Here is a 20,454-nt window from a genome sequence, read left to right as displayed (position 1 = left end):
TTTTGTTTGGTTTTTCTCTGCTGCAGACTATGTCAGACAGCCACAATGATCATGCAAAATAACAGTTCATCCTCGCCCCTGTTTCCAAATGTGAGCTCGTTCTGGAAGAGAGATTCACGTGGACTGGGACTCCTTGATGAAGCAGCATCACTCATTGGCAGCTATGATTTCCCTCAGACCACAGAGAGTTTTCCCTTCTCCACTGTGGAATCAACAAACATGACCCTAAATGCCACAAGCAAAGACCCTCTGGGTGGACACACTGTCTGGCAAGTAGTTTTGATTGCTTTCCTCACTGGGATCCTTGCACTGGTGACCATCATAGGAAACATCTTAGTGATTGTTGCATTTAAGGTTAACAAACAACTGAAAACAGTCAACAACTACTTCTTGTTGAGCCTTGCTTGTGCAGATTTGATCATCGGTGTTCTTTCCATGAATCTTTATACCACATACATCATCATGGACCACTGGGCTTTGGGAAGCGTAGCCTGTGATCTTTGGCTCTCCATTGACTATGTCGCCAGTAATGCCTCTGTCATGAATCTCCTTGTTATAAGTTTTGACAGGTATTTTTCCATCACTAGGCCACTAACATACAGAGCCAAACGAACAACCAAAAGGGCTGGGGTGATGATTGGTTTAGCATGGATTGTCTCTTTTGTTCTTTGGGCCCCTGCCATCTTGTTTTGGCAGTATTTTGTTGGGGAGAGGACTGTGCCTCCTGATGAATGTTTCATCCAGTTTCTAACTGAACCTATCATCACTTTTGGCACTGCCATAGCTGCCTTTTATTTGCCAGTCACCATTATGAGTATTTTGTATTGGAGGATCTACAAGGAGACGGAGAAACGCACCAAAGAGTTAGCAGGGCTACAGGCTTCGGGCAGTGAAGCAGAGGCAGCACGCTTTGTACACCAGACCGGCAGCTCTCGGAGCTGCAGCAGCTATGAGTTGCAACGGCAGAGCATGAAACGCTCCACCCGAAAGAAATACAGACGCTGCCACTTCTGGCTCACAATGAAGAGCTGGGAACCCAACACAGATCAGGGGGACCAAGAGCATAGCAGCAGTGACAGCTGGAACAACAACGATGCTGCTGCCTCCCTTGAAAATTCAGCCTCCTCTGACGAAGAAGACATTGCTGCAGAGACCAGAGCCATCTATTCAATTGTGCTGAAGCTTCCTGGTCACAGTGCTATCCTCAATTCCACAAAACTACCCTCCTCAGAAGATTTGCATGAGTCAGGGGATGAACTGCAGAAATCCGACACAGAATCGAAGGAAAAGAAACCTAAAAAGTTGCACCCTCCCAAAAGTGTTCAGGATGGTGGAAATTTCCAAAAGAGCTTTACTAAGCTTCCAATTGAACCAGAGTCAGAAGAGACAACCACAGCTTCTGATGGCATCTCGTCAGTGACCAAGACGTCGACAGCCCTGCCCTTGTCCTTTAAGGAAGCAACCCTGGCAAAAAAGTTTGCCTTGAAGACCAGAAGTCAGATCACAAAACGAAAACGAATGTCACTTATCAAAGAAAAGAAAGCAGCACAGACACTCAGTGCCATTTTGTTTGCCTTCATCATTACCTGGACCCCATATAACATCATGGTTCTGGTGAACACCTTTTGCAGCTGTATCCCCAAAACTTTCTGGCACCTGGGGTATTGGCTTTGCTACATCAATAGCACAGTGAACCCCATGTGCTATGCACTGTGTAACAAAACATTCAGAAACACTTTCAAGATGCTGCTGCTGTGCCAGTGTGACAAACGAAAACGACGCAAACAGCAGTATCAGCAACGGCAGTCCGTCATTTTTCATAAGCGGATCCCTAGGGAGGCTTCATAATATAGTATTTTTAAACAAGTAAAAAAATAACAAAGCAGGGATAGGATGGGATGGGATGGGATGGGATGGGATGGGATGGGATGGGATAGGACAGAACAAGATGGCACAGGACAGGGCAGGATAATAAGGGATGGGACGGAATGGGTTAGGGTGGGGGGGTGGTTCCAGGGTGCTGTGATTCTATCATTTAAACATCAAGATGTGAAAGCAGCTGCCAGGCTTATTTATCTTTCAATAAATCCCGTTTAATATAAAAATCAATCCACATTAAGAAACTTCAACATTTTTACTAAGGAGTGAAAGGTTTAATAAAGTTTTCCTACAAATTTGCAAGAAGCTGTATAGCAATTATAAACCCATTACTGATCTGCCCAGCTCTTTGATTATAATTAACTCTGGGGTCTCAGGTAAGCACATCTAGCTAGCCCAACTCTTCTTGGTCCAAGTAATCCAGCAACTTTCAATTCAAGTTACATACAGATGTAGCAAGCTAGCGAAACAGGATTATGAAATTATTTGAGACAATGTATAGGTTGGAAAATTGCTTGTTGTTGTCCAGGTAGAGTTTCCTGTTTACTTCTCTTCTGGTATATTTTTAATTGTATCCCTGATTCCTGATTTCTGAGTATCTATGTGCAGCTGATGTTATATGTGTGTGAGTGTGTATGTATGTATAACATACATTCACACCTCTGAAATACACACATACCAGGAAAGAGGTGACCTATTGTTCTAGGTTTTACAGGGTCCCCCATCATGATTACATGTGATTGAAATATTTAAAAAGTCAAAAAATCATGTTATAAGTACATAGCTCATTATTTGCCACCTGAAACTCAATCTCTGGAATGAAAACATGGTGTTCACATTTGAAATGGAGAAAACCAAAACACAGCCTGTGAGCTGAACAGTTTACAGAGTTTTATAATGGGGTACATGCCCAGTAAAACCTTAATCTTGAGCACAGAGTCTCTCCTCAAAGTGATCATGCCTCTTTAAAAGATACAAAGGGGAAAGGAATTGAAGGCTACATTCAATGGAAGGAATGGAGAAGGGTATGAAGCTATCATCTTTGTAGGGCATAGGACGATGAGAAGCCACATCTGGGCTGCATGGTACTGATGTTCAAAGGGAGCTGCTCAGGAGCCAGGCAGGCGCAGCCATCAGCAGCAGCCCCGTGTCCTGCCGGGGAGGCTGCATCGCTGTCCAAGCACACGCGGCCCCTGCAACACCTTGTCCTGAGCTGCACCGTGTGGATGCACCGCCCTTCTCAGAGCCAGCTCAGATCCTGTGTGCAGTACCTGTATCGCTTCCGATGAAAGTTCAAGTTGTCATTTTCTGACAAAAGTTGGTGGAGCCCTGCTGCTAGTACTGTCTGCCCAGGTGATCTTCAGATGCAAGTGATTGGTTTAAAAGAAATGCTTTCTTTTTGCACATGAAGGATGCTCACTAAAAAGTGTTTCTTTTCCACAACCTGTTTTAACAATCATCAGGAGAAGCGCACCTAAATCCGTTTGACGCCAGGTTATTCGGTGGTGTGAAAAATGTGATATTGCCAATTTGTAACCTGGCAATTTTTGATAAAGACAATTTTTAAAGGGCTTTAATATTTATAGTTTAGACATGACCAGTATTTCCTGGTATTTGTGATGTGGTCTGCACCAAACATGATTTATAAAAGTCAGAGGTCCCCTGGGGAAAGGATTGTACTTTAAACTGTTGCTCTAAATCTGATTTAGTTACTTGTTGAAAGATTATTTTGTATTCTCCTTTGAACTGACCAAAACTTTTTTTTTTATTGCTTAAACTCTTATTTTGCTGAAAATAAAACAAGTATCTTATTTTACAAAGGGGCATCAGTGTTGTGAACACAGAACTGATGTTAAAGCTGCTTTTGTATTCAGTGTGAGATGGTGTTTACAGATGATTTTGACAACAGTGGAAATATATTAAATGGTGTCTGTGTATCTGAACTATTTAATTTTGTGTTATGTTCATATGAAGAAATATTTATACATATTTCACCGAATGTTTTATTTAATGTTGATAAATATTGCTCTTCAGTCTTCAGCTGTAGTGTCCTTTTAAAGTGATTCATAAAGGTCTGCTTGAGAAATGAATAGACTATACCTATCTTTCTTGTCATTAAAACGAATTCTCTTTTGTATGAGTTGTTTAAAATGTCTACCCTAAAGTAATCTCATAAATTATATTGAAATTCTACTGCAAGTACAATTCTAGTATAAAACATAAAAAAAGTTGAGCTTCATCTGTAAGTCACAAGTGCATTTTGAACTAAAGATACCAGAATTGTTTTGCTAGTTTGCTAGCCACATACAAAGGCACCCATGTTGCAAAGAGAATTAATGACCTTTATTTATGGAAAGAAGCATATATTTGAAATATATTCATTACTCAAGTTGACCTAACAAATGTTTTAGCATTTAAATATATATCTATATCTATATATATTGCCATATTATTATATTCTGATATCTAGAGTAGTGCTGTGCCCCTAATACACAAAATGTGAGAGCATGTAAGGAAGCAAGAATTCATCGGGGGAATTTATGGTATATTAATATTGATTTTACAATGGGAAACTATTATTTTTATTGAAGTTAAGCTTCCTTGAAAGCATCTGTCACCACTGTTTACATAATAGGAAGAGTTAAATCCTTGGATTGTTTTAACAGAGAAATAAACAACCTGTCTTTTAATGTGTGAACAGGCTTTAAAATGTTATTTACAGGCATCATAAAATGTGTATGTATACACATATTGTAGCATAGATCAATTTAGTTATTATTTATTTAATGGACTATGCACTATAAAATATTAAGAATTTGGCTGTGTTACAAGTACAGTGGGCATAAATTAATTTGTATTTTATATGTTTCTGTTTTTGCTTTAAACCCATGCACACACAAAAAATTCAGCTGTATGCACTAGTGGATATATTATTTATGAACACAGGTGCACACAATAGGTTGCAGAAGAAGAACACTGCCAGACCAATGACACAGCATTACTTTTAAGAAGTACAAATGATGTAATATTTCATCTGTTTTGAGGAAAATTAAGTCAGAAACACAGTAGAAAGCATCATTCTGATGGCAGACAAACAGCTCAGTCCCATTAACTCTCCTCACAGCTCTGAAAGCTGGCTTTTCAGAGACCAGTCTCCGTTAATTGCAATAATACAAGATTAGACTCCATATAAAGAGCACCAAAAAGGTTAGAAGCAATAGCCAGACAGGAGCCATTGGGTAGTCTGGAAAAAGCTTTGAATAGACCCCAATCAGTGTCAGCCTCTGAACAGGCAACAAAATACATTATAATATACATTTGGCTTTTTCAGTGTAAATCTGTGATAGAAGTTTATTACTTCTGTAGTGGTATAGGCAGTGAGAAATATCTGATCTGAAGATCCGAGGGCAGGGGTCATGGAGCATGAAGCACTTTTTTCTACTCCTGCGTAACACACTTTCAAAAAAGGTAAACTGCAAATCAGTCTGGCACTGTTCTAAAGCTAAACAAATGTAGGAAAGGCTTGAGTAGTTCCCAGGATCTGTGGATCTGTGTAACCTAAGCGATAAAGGGCCTGAAGGGTTCTGGCAGTGAAAATATGCACACAGATACTCTGAGAGAGCTGGTGACCCTTCTAAATTACGTAAAATTTCATTTTCTTATTTTGCTGTCTTGATTATTATATTTCTTTACTTATTCTGCAAGAATATTCTAGAAAGTCTTGGTTCATTATCAACCGTATATATCTAAGAAGTGAGTAGAGGTCCCAAAGTATACTTGCTTTGCCTCTACAGAATGCAAATATCAAAGTGAAAGGAAGATTTTATCTTTTTTTCCCTAATCAGCAGCATCAATAATTTTAAAGATACACTTATCATCATGCTACCCTATATACAGCAGGGATGGTCAGGCAGTGTCATGCTATTTATAAACTGCTTTTCAGTTGCCCCTTAGCCATCTGACTATTTATGCATCCCTATTCAAAATTATATTTGAGATTCTAAACCCTCATTTTCCTCCAGATAGCTCCTAAAGTCTTATGCTAAAATATGGTCTACAAGCCTGTCTTGTTATCAGGCATTTTTTTCTTTTCACAATCTCAATATGCAAAGTTATCTGCTCTTACACTATCAAAAGACACTTGACTAATTTCATTTGTATACTGGTGAGGTCTGATACTTTAATTTCTAAAGATGTATGAAACATATCAAAAAGAACTGGAGAAGGCCAGGTCCTTACTGGCAGAAATGGTCTGTGCCACAAGTGGTTTGTTCACCAAGCCTGACCTGTCCCTAAGGATGTTCTCCCAAACCCCCACTAGCTTGAACTTCACCCAGTTCATGAAACATCATGCATTTTAATGCATTTGGAAATTTAAAAAAATCCATACATATTCATTGTGGTAGTTCTGAATATTCTTTGACCCATACAAATCTACTGTCCCTATTCACTACCTGCTTCCAGCCTCTGTGATTTTCTATTTTATATATTCTTTTTATCTTTTAAGTATTTTCCCATTCAGATACCACTGCACTGGCTTCTGGGAGCAGGTCAAAGTGATACATATTTTTAGGTTGCTTCTTGTTAGCCTGAAGGGTATGTAGAGATGTCTGGTGGAGCTGAGGTGTTCATAATGATGGCTGCCTTCTGACTCATGCACTGCACTCCCATGATTCACAAACACTTCTGTTTGGAAGCTTAGCTAGACCGTGCATTACATTCAGGTTTTCATGGAATTGAAAACTTCATTTAATTAGGATGTTCTTCCTTGTAGCAGGCATAGATCATTTATAGCATCTGCACTTACCAGCTTCTTTGGGCTGCCAGAAAGATATTGGGCAAAATGTTAATTTTTAATGTCTGATACTTGGGCATTTTTGTACTTCAGCTTTTAAAGTAAGGCAGAGGTAATACAGTCATGCTATTTGTTGAGAACAAGTTGAGTATGAATAGGAGTTGTACACTGTGTTTATTTCATTTCATACACCATGGCACTGCAACTGGCTGAGAGTGAGCATCACAGCATTTGATGTCACTGACAGTTCTTCACAATCCTAACTGGCAAACTCATTACCTATGCTGTACTGGCATTCGGGACTTTGGCTGCTCTTCACCACTCACATTGCACATTCAAAATATAACATAGATTTTAATTTTTTTTCTTGAGAAATATCATTGTAGTTATTTCCGGATACATTCCTAGATGTGCTTGAGGATGTTTTGCTTAATTTTAGATATTACATTGGCTCAAGAGAGCCTATTCCTGTCAGGGATCATTTAATGGAAGGAGCACAGGTAACATGGGAAAACATTAAGATAAGTGCTACTTATTTCATGGCCTCTTCCACCGTGTCTTGTATGGTGTGCATATTGCACTTATACATCTCCATGCACTATGTATATCTCAGAAGGAGAACATACGTGTTAGTCTGCTGTGCATGTACATACAGAGAGATGTACCACATCTAGAGCAATGTTTACAGATGTATATACAAACTTACGCTGAAATTGTCAGCCATGGTAAACATTGCCTTTGATGCCTCATCAGCTGTAACTGGACAGTGAAACTGTGTTTAAGTCTCCTCTGCTTATCTGCAAGAAAACTTTCTACATCTTTCCTTAGTGCATATTTTTACAATTGCATTGTCCTTATTTCTGGATGTGGTGTTTTCAGTGTATTGAGCTGGCTTTTCCTGCATTACCCAAAATACAGAAATGCATGAACACATTTCACTTCCTGAGCTATTGCACCAATGCTGCACTAGGTTTAACTCCATTACATTAACCAAACTCATGCTGCCTCTTTTTCAAATAAGAAAAAGGCCACTTAAGAGTAGATTCTATCTAGGTTCATGTAAGAGAAACTCCTACGTCCATGTGAACATCACTGCCAGTTTCTCAAAGTTGAAAGAGAAATCCAGTCATTATGAAAACATTTTGAGGCAAATGTCACAAACATATAAAGGCAAAATAAGGCAAGTCACCAATCCAAATTCTTTGAGGTAAGACCAGCACTCCATCCATTAGAAGAGGAAAAAAATTACGATCCTCCCTCATCCCATCCTATTGCTCTGCCCTTTCTGTTGCGTGGTATAATGCTTTTCATTTGCCAGTCCCATGGGTGAAATTATGTAGGCTTTAAAAACCTTGTTTGCCTGATAGGACTTAAAAATATGCAGTATATCTAGATCATTCACCCTCTTCTGGGTTTTTAAACAATAAATCCTTGACTGTGTGATGCTGGCTTAAGGGAATGTCTTATGAAAATGATGATAAAACCATTCAATCTAACGGTGGTGAGGAGAGGTAAATTTCTTCCAAGATAGTGAAGCTATAAAATTTATGTGACTTGGCAGAAAGTGTGGAAAAAACCCCAAGGCATTTAAAGGCTTTATAAATGTGCACATCCTCCTTGCATAAGGGTGAATAAACACTTGTAAACAGTGCCCAAAAAAGTTCAGTGTATGAATGACTCTCTAAGCCAAAAGCACGCGTCAGCATCAGCTACACTGTTAGCAAAGCAGCCTGACACTCCACTCAGGCCTCTGCAGAGATCCAGATTATAGCACTCTAGGACTAATTAACCAGACCTTAATATGTAAGCAGGGCTTGTTTGTCTGGGTGCATATGCATTTTCCAGGCTATTGATGGGAGATTCTTACTTGCTGCAGGACCAAAGTTACTTAGTGCACTTTCTGGAATGAAAAGACTTCTGAAATGATCTGGTAATTATCACTCAACCATGCCTAACAATCAGAAAAGCACAGGATATTGTTGTGCCAAGAAAACTTAAATGTATTTTTCAATTCATTCATAGAGGCAGAGTTAATTTACTTAAAACACTCAAAAGATCTGAAAAATATTATGCTATCATGGATATAAAGGCCCTGGACAAGAATCTGATTCCTTATGTGGCTTTAAAACAACCAGACTTCTTGAGCCTGTTTTTCTTCTGGATTGAAGTCTTTGGGTAACAAAGCAACTGTAGTCACTCCTGAAATACTACCTAGTCTAGAGATGCCAAAAGGATGAGGAAATGGTCAAATGGCCTTCATTAATTTGTGCCTAATGTGCCCACATTAAGAATTATTGTTACCATTGTGGCACAGACTAATTAACACCATGGGGCAAAAGAAATAAACCAATTTGCTTTGAACCCTCCACAGTGCTGCACTCTGCTTTGTGCAGATACATCACAAGAAATAGACCTGTGCTGTATTTCCTGATGCTCAGTACTTTTCTCCATGTATTACTTTTATCCTTCACATAGATCATTCCCCTCCTATTGAACATACCTATCTCATATACCTACTGAATATACCTACTGAATACCCTCAGCCATCAATATAGAAATATGACTTTCCTTTGCATCTGCAAAGCTATATGAAATCAGATATAGCTGGAGTTAATCAGCATTTATCCTCCTTTGGCATGTTTTTTTCTGATTCAGAAATACATCCCATTTGGTTGCCTCATGTTGCCATTAATTATGTTCATTTTAGAAGTGATGTTAGGACCAAAACTTTCCACTCTTCAGGCTGTAGAAGTACATCTGAGTAAATGTTTCGTTCCTTTGTTCAAAATGAGTGTGATTTCCTGACCATAGGGTAATCTGAGCAAAATCCTTGTGTAAAGGATAGTACAGCTTCTGTGTCCTGCTCTGCCCAAGCACTTCACTGAATATGATGGAAGGTCCTTTCAGACTTGTTTTCAAAACAGTACAGCTACATTACGTAGCTGCATATTTCTCCTGCTGTGAGACAGGAAGGATCAGCATGAAAAATGCAAGACAATCTTAAACTGATATGCACAGGTGCCACTTCTGGTTTTGTTTTATTTTGGTTTTTAGTCTCTGCAATGTATATTGACTGACACAGAATCCAGCATTAAAGGTAAAATGTAAAAAATAAGGATGGACAGCTGCTCTTGAAAGGAAGCTGCATAGGGATGGATCACTGAAGGCCATGTACTAAGTGCACACAAGAACACTTAAAAGCCTGAATTCATTGCTTTCCAAAAGAAGTAAGAAAGTGATAAATATAATGTGAAGTTTTGTAGTTGTAAGCTGTAGATGTTAGAAGATGTCACTGAAGGAGATGTAATTTTTTTTATATGAATTATCCCTGGGTTTCTAGAGGTGTCCCTTCACCCAGTTGCCTCTTAACCCAATTCCTCCTGCCTCAAAGCTGACCAGCAGTCATGGGACTTCTGCCTCACAGGAAGCCGGAACTGAGCTCCTGCCCCTGCCACCCCACAGCAGGAAGGGTGTGTGCTGCACCAGTCAAGTTGTTACAAGAAAGAGCCATAAGCTTCCTGCTTCTATTTGGAGATAGCGGGTATTTTTGTGATAGAAATAGAGATAACATTGCAGGAATCTGATGAACATATTTTATGTGTTTCCTGATATGTTCCTATTACTTGAAAGCTTTCAGGTCTGCTAGTTATAGAGCAAAACAAGTCCCAGAGACAATATCTGAATACACACATTTAAGGCTTGAAAATGTTAAAAAAATTGACTTTTGCCTGTTGCTTTCTGATTTTGAAATATTTGGAGAAGTTGCATGCAGTAATTAAGCAGCTCATAAATAGGTTTCATGAAAAGGAATTTGTAATTTTACTCCTTATGAAACTGATTTTCTTCAATAAAACCAGTGGAGCTGAATGTACTGTAAACTCATAAAATAACAGGAAACAGTAGAAAGGAGGCACTCACCTTCTGCTGTGTAAAAAGACAGTGCTTGAGCTTTCACTCAGTCTGGTTTCTATTGCTCTGGTCACAGCTACCCATTCAGGTACTCTACAAAATATTAACATTTTTTAAATTATTGGCGAAGTTGATCTTTTTTTGTTGACACCTACCTTACTCTGCGGCAATCTTTCTGCTGAGTAATTAAATTCTATGTCTTGGTAAACTCTTAGAAAGAATAATTGGCCCTAGCTCATATTGACAGTAGTTTGCAAAACACTAGCATGGGATAATGATGAAGAGCAATCGTTTTCCTTGGCTTCAGTGTTTTAGAGGAACCTTCCCTTTTGCAGCTAATAAAAATGAGAGTAAGAGAAGATGTACTGAGAGAGACTGAAATGCTTTGTTCTCCCCTCTGGAATGACTGCCAGCATTGCAGTCCTGAGGGCAGAAGGTGGATGGCTGTGTGTTGGTAGAAAAATCAATACATTGGTCTAGGTCAAGTGTCCTATGAGAGCTCACATTTCTCCTTTCACCACATGGGTATCAGCCCAAAATGTGTTGTCAAAACTTGGCTCCCACTGAACTATCACAGTGGAACATTGTGCTCTTAAGAGATTTTCTCCTGCCAAGATACTTTAACATCTTTTTTTTTTTCTTTTTTTTTAAACTCTCCACATAAAACTAATCCGGTGGCACCTTCCCGTGTGGAAATTTCCTTGCAAATATATCATTGTAATCTACAAATGACTTTTACCCTGTATGCCCCTGATAACAATTGCATTAATATAAGCAGATAAACTCATTTCTTTAGTTGCTGCTCATAGAGTGGCTTGCTAGTTAAGATAAAAAGCAAATTATGGGATATAAAAGACATATCTGATTGTACAGTAATACACTGTGTGCCAAGCAGTTGTTGAGGTAAGGTTTACATAACTGCTAGATGTTGCTTGAACTTTTGAGACATATTTCCATGTTCTCTTTTCCTCTCGAGAGCCAAAACAAGGGCAGAACACAGAACAAGCAATTAAGAGAAATGTAATTGTTTTGATTGAAGTAATTTGAGATTAGAAGTTGCAAGAGGGGTAAACAATCTAGAAAGTGTTTTGAAGCCTTCATCATGTAGATGCTTTCCTTTGGGGAAACTGTCCTTCCCTTCACTATGGGAGGATTCCCTTTAGATGCAGATCTGTAGAAGGAAATTTTGACTCCATTAATATACTACAATATTCTTTGACTGCTCTTAATCCACTTAATGACCCAGTCTGTTGCTCAGTGAATTTGCTCTGTGCTCTCTTCGCAATGGTGAAAAACAGCCTTTTCCAAGGGCTGATTCAAGCCCAGCTCCAGCTGATGGAAAGGCTCCCTCTGTGCTTCTGAAATGAATATTTTTCCCCAGATGAGCAGGAGGCAGCCAGGCCCCTGCACCATAGTGTGGGGCTGGACTGTGTAGCCTCCCATCAGCATTACAGACTTCCACTTCTGTACCCCCCACCTTGCACTCCCTAGGTAAGAGCCTGCAAAGAAATTTTCTTGGAAAACATAGATCAAACAGAGCAAGCCATCCCCAGCCATTTTCATACCTACATATATATATGTGTGTGTATATATATATATCTCCTTCCAGTTCCCGTCCTCCTTCCTGCTGCCCAGTGACAGCATATTCACACAACAAAAACTGTGGCTTCTAAAATAATTTCCAGCTGAATTGTAGACTTCAGTGGTCTTTATTACCAATAACGTTAGAGAAAAATGGAAATGAGGAATTACACAGCTCTGCCCTATTTATGACTCCTTTTCTTCCTTTCTCATTTAAATGATGTACACAGAACATTTATTTGTTTGGAGGAAAGATTGTGGCTTACTGGTGCAGCATTCTGATAAGATATTTTAACTTATTCAGAGAAGAGAAAATTCAGTCTCACAAATAGACATCTTGAATTTCTTTTTTATTTCTTACCAAATTAATTGCAGGCAGTTTAAGACCCACCTCTGCACAAGTGTCTTCCTGTGTTTTTGACAATTGAGCAATTGTGTCACATGTGCCAGTTTGTTCAAATTTTCTTTATCTGTTTTCTCACTAATGGTTTCTGAATTATCAAGCCTTTACCTTTTTGATGGTGCACAGAGTCTGTTTGCAGCAGCTTTAGTTTAAGTTATTGGGAGTGATCCAGCTGCAGTACGAATTTCCTGCACCTTACCTTATTTTACAGCTTGAATTAGACCCTTGGCATTCTCAATTATCACATTCTCAGCAGCCAATGAGTTTTGGCCAATTCTTTTAATCTTCATAATATTTAATAAAGAAATCATGTGCATATAATTGAGGTTTTAAAAATACAAATCCATAATCCATCCCATTACTTCAAAGTACCATACAAAATATATTTTCCTATTAGTTGTGGAAGGAAATATGTCAGTGCATAGCCATGACTAGCTATGTAGTCTGTAATGACATCTAATACAAAACAGATATTCTTCAAATAATTCATTAAATAATTTGACCTAATTCATCCTGGCTAAACAGACTTAGTTTAGCTCAACCCTGCTGTTAATCTTTCTTCAAAATTCTCATTAGCATCAACGGAAATTCTAGAAAGAGCAGATAAATCAGTCTCTCATTATAGGACAGATAAATAACACTTTGGGTTTATATTTCTAGCTAACAAATGTAATCAAATTACTTAAAATATAAACACTCAAAGCCTGTTCTGTGCCCTCAGGGAACCCCTTTATCCCACTGCAGTAAAGCTGCATATAGCAGGATATATTCCACTAATACAGTCAAAAATATATGGGTGTATATGACTAAACATCTTTAAAAAATCATACTGTAAATGATGTGATTGAGTGAAACTGTATGTATACTTTTAAGTCTTCAGAATAGTTGAAGTTTTAACTTATTTCAAATTTTTAAGTTGAAATCTATTCATATTTGGGAATTTTGTACAACCTTGTAAAGTTAAATACTATGTCACTGTAATTTATTTTTGTTGTCATATATTGACACATGCTCATTTATATATGAAGTGTACTGTTTATCAATTGCTTCTAAGGCAGCAATAAAAACATGAAAGTTGTTCTCATTTTCCTGTCACAGCTGTCATTTATATCCAGTACATTATTTAAATAATTGTAATTCTGTTGCTTACCTAAACACATAGTGTCCTGCATTCTTAACTATGTGTCTTCCAGTTCTCAGTGAACACATGGGCTATTCTTGCTTGTACTGTGAAAATTTGGGGATACACTTTGCAGAAGTCCTGGAAAGAGATTGCTGCTTCAGTGCATCACTCCAAGAGGACATCAGAAAGTGAAGGGGAACAAAAAGTCGGAACTCCTTCTCTTTTCCTACAAAGTTTGGTTTTACTTTTTAACTGAAAGGTTTCCACGTGATACCATGTGTATCAGCACTCCAGGCTCTCTGGAGTGTGGGGCATTCAGACCTCTTACAACAATGAATGTGGGTAGAAGTTGCAGAGCACCTTAAAAAAATCAGTCCCACTGTTGAGATTTGATTCCGTAAAATAGCTCTTCTCCAGTTTCCCTTCATCCTGAAGTAAAGGCTTTAAAACTATCCTCCACAAACACAACCTGTAGAGGTCTTAAGTACTTTCTTCACCTTGTACACTATGGGATGTACCTGCAAATTCACAGCCATTTGGAGTGGTTGTACATGTCCAGCTTTTTCCTTGGTCCAACCCAAAGGCCAGGTGTGTAACAAGGTGCAAGTATATGTTCCATACATCAAGGACCATTGGTTACTATGGAATACAATAATCTAGAGACATTTGTGTCATATCTACAGCCACTATGAAACAGAGGGCATGGGAGAAATGAACTTAACTGGAGGGGTTTCCTACAGTGATTCAACTTCTTTTTCTCCTTGCTGATCTGAGGAACATAAATGTAAAGGGAGCTCCAAACAATCAGTGTCACTTTATGTGATGTTCTCTGCAATAAAGTGCTAGAGGAAATAGGTAAAATACAAGAAGACAAAGACAAGGGCCTGGACATTGACCACACATAATAGAAAAGGGAAACAAATGTTGTGAAATGGGTTTGTTTGCTTTTTATGGTTACTGCAAAGGTGGATTATTTTCTTGTTATATGTAATTTGGCATCTGCTTGTGTCATGAGCCTTTCTTTTTCATCACTATCAAATTTCACCTGTTCATTTTCCTTCCTTTTGTTACAGGATGGAATAGACTTTTTGTCACCCTTTCAGGAATGACTGTGAACTGTGGATCACAGAATAACTCAAGCAGCTGGAGCACAGCTGGATGCAGTGAGCAGCTGAGGGTGCCACTCCTCCAGCCCCAGCCGGCTGATCTACAGTGGGCTGCTTGTGACAGGCTCAGGAGGGAGATGAGCGGCACCACACACTCCCAGTTACAGCTGAAAGTGGTAACTCTCCACCCAGATTAGGAATGCCTTCACAGCTGATACAAACTGACCTATTTATGCTGTAAGAGATGAAATAAAGAGTGGGGGTAAGGAAAAGGGAATCTGGGTTTTTCCTGTAGTGCTTTGTGTGGCTGACATGGGCTGGTAACTTTGGTTGGCACAGTCTAAGGGAAGGCCTGGCTATTGGAATGACAGTAGTGAAAGACCTGTCTTGAAAAGTCTTGTTGCTGCATTCAAAGGTCAGTTGCTTCAAGTTAGGCTAAAGCAGTTATAGGTTAAAATCCTGGATTAAAGTTTCAAAGGTGCTTTTAAGCAGTTCTAAAGAAACTCTGGGTTGGGACTAGAGTAAACTCCTGATGTGTGTACCTTGAAATTGTATAGTCCAACTGATGCTCAGAAGCCCAAATAAAAGTCCTTATGAAGCTACTTATTCCAAATTCTCTGAACATCCTCAGAAAAAGTCTGTACACTGCTTTGACCATAGCAGTGTTGCCTGTGGGAACTTAGTGGAAAAACAGGGAAAAATGAGAAGTGGATATAATTGTTAACAAGAGAGATCTACTAAGCGCAGAGAGAAGGATGATACGGAGCAACTACAGGTGTGTGGATATTTGTGGTTTTACTATGTTTTTCATTATTCAGAATTATTGTAGCTGTATAGTCCAAAAATGAGTCTGAGCCCGCTGCCTTGCTTTTGCGGCTGTGTGTTCTTTGCCAGCATCTTCCCTTGTGAGAATAAACACCATTATTTTGTTGAAATGGAGGGAAGGGGGAAAAGAAGAAAGGATGTTGCATGGAAGAAAATAATCTCAGGCTTTTGCATATTTCATTTTAAGAAATACCAGCAGATTCAGCATCTGTTCCTTGACTTAATTTGTAATGAAATTAATTTTTCCTAGTTCTCAAGCCTAAGTCTGATTCCTCCTGAATAGGCATGTATTTTGCTTCAGTGATTTTCAAGAGTAATAGCACATATAGAATATCTAGCCCTTCACATCCTGGTTATCTTTAGGAAAATAAGGAGAATGACCAGATAGCAGATGGTTGGTTGAGATGGAATATCTCCAATGGTAAGAACTATTTAATTGTAATAAAAATTAACTGCAAAGATATAGGAAGTGCACAAGGAGACCAGGTCTACAGATTTTCTGTTACAGAAAGCAAAAGAAAATAACATTTTGTCTTCAGTCGTCTGAGCATTCTCATAACTTTGAGTGGTGTGAATTCTCTATCTGTCAATACAGGGTGTTGTTAACCTTGTTTTGAATGCCTTTTTCAGAGGAGACCAAAAAGGAAAGGAACTGCAAAAGCAATCTCTCAGCTGCTGCAGATTAGTGCATGGAACACCAGTGAGGCTCAGTGAGTGGTCTAACAACAGCTGACTTATAGTTGCTGGTAGTTCCTTGTCAGAAGACTTACTTAGAGCTGCCTGACTGGCAGATCATCTAATCTACATGTGATCACTTTCTTCAACAATTCCTTCGTATTGTAGATATTCACCATTTTAATGACATACTAATACATTTTTAAAAACTTTAAAACCTGGCTTCCAGCTATTGTCTATTAACAACAGCCCAGTACTACACCACAGAATGGTTAAAGCAATGGATTAGACAAGTTTTGGGTAAGTTAAATTTGCTTTCAGTTCATCTACTATTTTTGGGAAGTGACAGAAACAGGGCACAATTATTTTATAAATCTGGGATACTTTGAGCTAACTGAGCTGAAGACAGGACAGCCAAAAGTTAGGGGAGGTGAGGGAAGTTAAATTTAACTGGAATAGTTTAATCCTGAAAAGTTTTGGCTTCTTTCCTGCTATGTGAAGGTGCCTAGGGAGATTCTTGATGGAGTCGATTCTGAAGCTGCTTTTAAGCGAGGACAGTGACTCCAAATAGGCAAGGTAAAATTAAAGCCCAAGAATCAGAAGCTGTGATACTTTGCTGCACAAGGGATGCCTGCCAGCTCTGATGGCACACAAAGCACAGAGAGGTCTGGCTCTTCAGCTGAGCCCATTCTCTTGCAAGGAGGGGACTGGGTTATGTTGACATTTTTTGTCATCAGTGACAAGTGTGTCAGATGGGAGGAGCATTATATGCCATACAAGGACATAATCTCTGATTGTGTATGTATGAAGACTATACAGACCATTATTCTGTCATAAGGAACAACACAGATAACATCACAACTGATAAATGTGTGCAACACCTGGCAATAGAGCACACCCTATCAGCGCCTCCTTACAGAGCACAGCAACTGCAACTCTTCTTACATGCTTTAGAATGATTATCACTAGTAAGTGGTTTGTTGCTTGTGGTTTAGCTTTTGTGGGACATGTAATACTAGAGTCAAGAATTATCCAAAGTGAGGAGGTAAGTGATTAATCATTCAAGACAGTCAAGGAGCAAAGGCTGTGAAGCTCCAGATGATGTTGAAGAGAGTATCAGTAGGAATGAATATTAGAAGCATTGATTTCTTCTATTGCCAATGAGGAAAGCTTGAAAATAACTGAACCAAATGACTTGGCTGGCAGTAGGAAGGTTCTGTTTGGGATCATGATGTAGCTTTAGATTCAGTAAGTGCACACCCATAAATTCCAGCTAAAATCCACAAGGATGTTCAAAGACCTGAGGATGTAAAGATGCGATATTTAGTGATGTATTAAGTATTGCTTATAAGAGTAGAAGTTGTTTCAGGTGAGCTTCATCTGGGCTGTTACACAATGACTCATCTAATGCAGATATCTAATTATGGCCCTCATGAAAGAAGGTGTTTGTCTCAATCACCTATAGTCATCTCAACAATTAGCTCAGAATAATATTTCTGTTGCAGGTATTTCAAATTAAAAGTTAGGATTCATCTTGCCATTAGTTGTAGGGGGGAAACATCACCACATAAAAAGAACAGGAGCATTTTCCCATCAGTTTGTTTTCTTATGTCATTGTTGCCGATACTTCATAGACACAAATAAGCCTGGTGTATGAGGTCAGTGGTTGCTTGCTCCAGGAAAGCCCTAGATTGAAAGCTAGATGGCTTCAATAAGGTGTCAGTGTGCTCAAGCACATCCATAAGCCCTGCTGGTTGTATACTTGCTTTCAAATCAGACCTTGCTCACATCTAGCCAGCTTGGTTAGATGAAGTGAAGGTAGGTCATCCAGCAGTGGGCTGTGTGCTCCCCAGTTGTAGTGCTTCACACAGGTTTCTCTGGAAACTCCTATTCCACTTTTGGCATCCCTGTGTTAGGTAAAACACTTAGGTACACTCAAGCCTAAATTACAATTTTGAAGTGTCCTGTATATGTGCAAGTAGAACACACAGAGTTATACAAGATTACAAACTCTGTTTTCAATTACACCTGTGAGTTACAAATTTGATCGTTCCCAAAGTTTGGCTCATGTTAAGCTCTGAGGATTTGGTGTGACACTAATTGTAAGACGAGGATAAGGCTAATTACAGCAAAGTAAACTGACCTAGTAAGAGAAACCAGATCCTTTAATCCTGTAAACATACAGATCAGTTAATTGCTAACACAGTTGGTACCAATTGCTCCCTCCCTTGTGGAGGGAGAGGCAGACAGCTATGTAGTCTCAAAGACTGTTCCAGTTTCACAGATAACATCTCACAGAAGTGAAGCAGCTTGCCCGGGATTCTAAACCAAGTTGGTGGCTGTAGCCCTGTATGCCAGCTCGGGGAGAACCCAATGAGGTGCATGCTCTGGCTCTTTGGGTTTTGTACAAAAGGTGTTTTGTGCAGAAGGAAATAAGAGGTCCTAGCTGGAGAAAAGTGTGTGGGGAAGAAGTAGTTTTTCACACCAAGAAACATACTGACCAAAATTATGTTGGAGCTCCTACCGCTAAAATCACTGAGCAGGGCTGCAGCTGTCAGTACCAAGCAGCCCCAGAAGGAAATAGGAAATCAGAGGATGCAGCTCTGGAGAAATTCAGAGCTGTTATCCATGCATCTGGAGAAGGCAGTACTCAGTAAAATGGGCTTTTGGACTTGGGGGTCTGTGTGGTCCCAACAGCAGCTTTAGCCTGCAGAAATGTTGCACAGCAAAGGTGAAGAGTCAGTGCTTTGACCTTCTAAGAAAAAAGAAAGCAAGGGAAAATGTATATTGATTATTAGAGAGAAGGTGAAAGACTACCTTTAAAAACACTCTTGATCTTGGACTCTTGCTTATACAGAAGGCAAGAACTTGTAGTTTGCTCAGAACACAAAAAATCAGGTATCGACCAGAATTAGTCTCTGCAGTATTGAGCTCAGAAAGGCTAGTGGCCAGATAAGCATGGTCTTCTGCCTGAACTTATACATTGTGTTTAACTATTCATTCCTCTCTGTAAATGTTTACTTTTAGCTTTAGAATGTTTACTTACAATGCATTCTTTGGGCATAGGTGTTGTGGACTTATTTGTGTTAATATTACCACAACGGCAAGAGACAGTGCATTTTTCTGTTTTGTTTTTGTATGATTAACAGAGAGCAGCAAAAAATTAAAACAAAAATATTCAATTTTTAATTGTACTTTTAAACTCCTTTTTGTATGCAAATATATATATATATGAGGGTTTTATTGCAGGGTAACTCCAAAGGCTGTGGTAACATTTAGTGCATGTCAGTATTTATTAAGGCTGGGCACTCCTACTCACAAAGCATTAGCCACCTCATTACACATGCATTAAGAGAACAGGTTTTGGTAAGAGACAGCATCACATGCCTTCCTTGATAAATGGCATGTGCCTTGAGAAAAGTCCTGTCAGATATGGGAAATGTATGGCAGATGTCTGGGAGCTGCTCTGTGAGCAGCCTGGTGCTGCTGATTAAAATTCCACTAAATTGTATTAGCAAGTTGGTTTGCTATTGCCAACAAGAAATGAAATCTTTCAGAATCAGACACCTATGATAATATCCAGAGCAGCAGTGTTTATATGTGACAGGGCAGAGGAGCTATTCCATTTCAATAAGGAAGAAATATACGCAAGCATCGTGGCAGCCAAGGTCTGACCTTACAGAAACACTGACAACCAGTAATGTAAGCAGGCTTCCTCTGAACATTTTGGGAAGAATGGTAGCAAGTGAAGGCAAGCTGTGTAATTTGCACACCCTGTTTGCAGTTATGCCTATGCACCACAGTAAAAGCATTTGCTTACTAACAGCACAACTGAGATAAGAATTTGGCTGTGGGACTCAAGTGGAGACCTCTGCAAGCAGCCACAGGGAAAGGATGGCATGACAAGGAGAGTGTGCTGAGTTTCACAAAAGCCTCCCAGCAGCCATGAGTGAGGCAGTGGGGACTGTCTGCCTTGTCTGATAAGGCACAATGCCTTAAATAAACTTAAATCAAAATAATGCTCTTGTCAATCTATAGTAGCACTATCTTTACAAAACTCAATAGTGAGAGAATTAAAGCACTGTGCTATTTTTTTTCAATCCCTGAGGCTAGAAGAGTTGGCTTAAAGCAGAGTCATCTACTGGTTAGCACAATATTC

General features: G+C 39.2%; 1 protein-coding gene across 2 annotated transcripts in view; it reads left to right on the top strand.

The window, feature by feature from the left end:
• CHRM3 (cholinergic receptor muscarinic 3) overlaps positions 1–1,952 on the top strand; it is a 272,159-nt gene extending 270,207 nt beyond the window's left edge. For both annotated transcript variants that reach the window (XM_032102218.1, XM_032102219.1), the window contains exon 4: positions 27–1,952. In XM_032102218.1, coding sequence (XP_031958109.1) covers positions 46–1,848 — 1,803 coding nt within the window. In that variant the 5' untranslated portion in view covers positions 27–45 and the 3' untranslated portion in view covers positions 1,849–1,952. The remainder of the gene's footprint in view (positions 1–26) is intronic.
• Positions 1,953–20,454: the final 18,502 nt, after the last annotated feature.

Source organism: Corvus moneduloides, chromosome 3 (genome assembly GCF_009650955.1).
Source record: "Corvus moneduloides isolate bCorMon1 chromosome 3, bCorMon1.pri, whole genome shotgun sequence".
NCBI classification, from domain to species: domain Eukaryota; kingdom Metazoa; phylum Chordata; class Aves; order Passeriformes; family Corvidae; genus Corvus; species Corvus moneduloides.
This window is presented reverse-complemented; position numbering and strand designations above follow the sequence as displayed.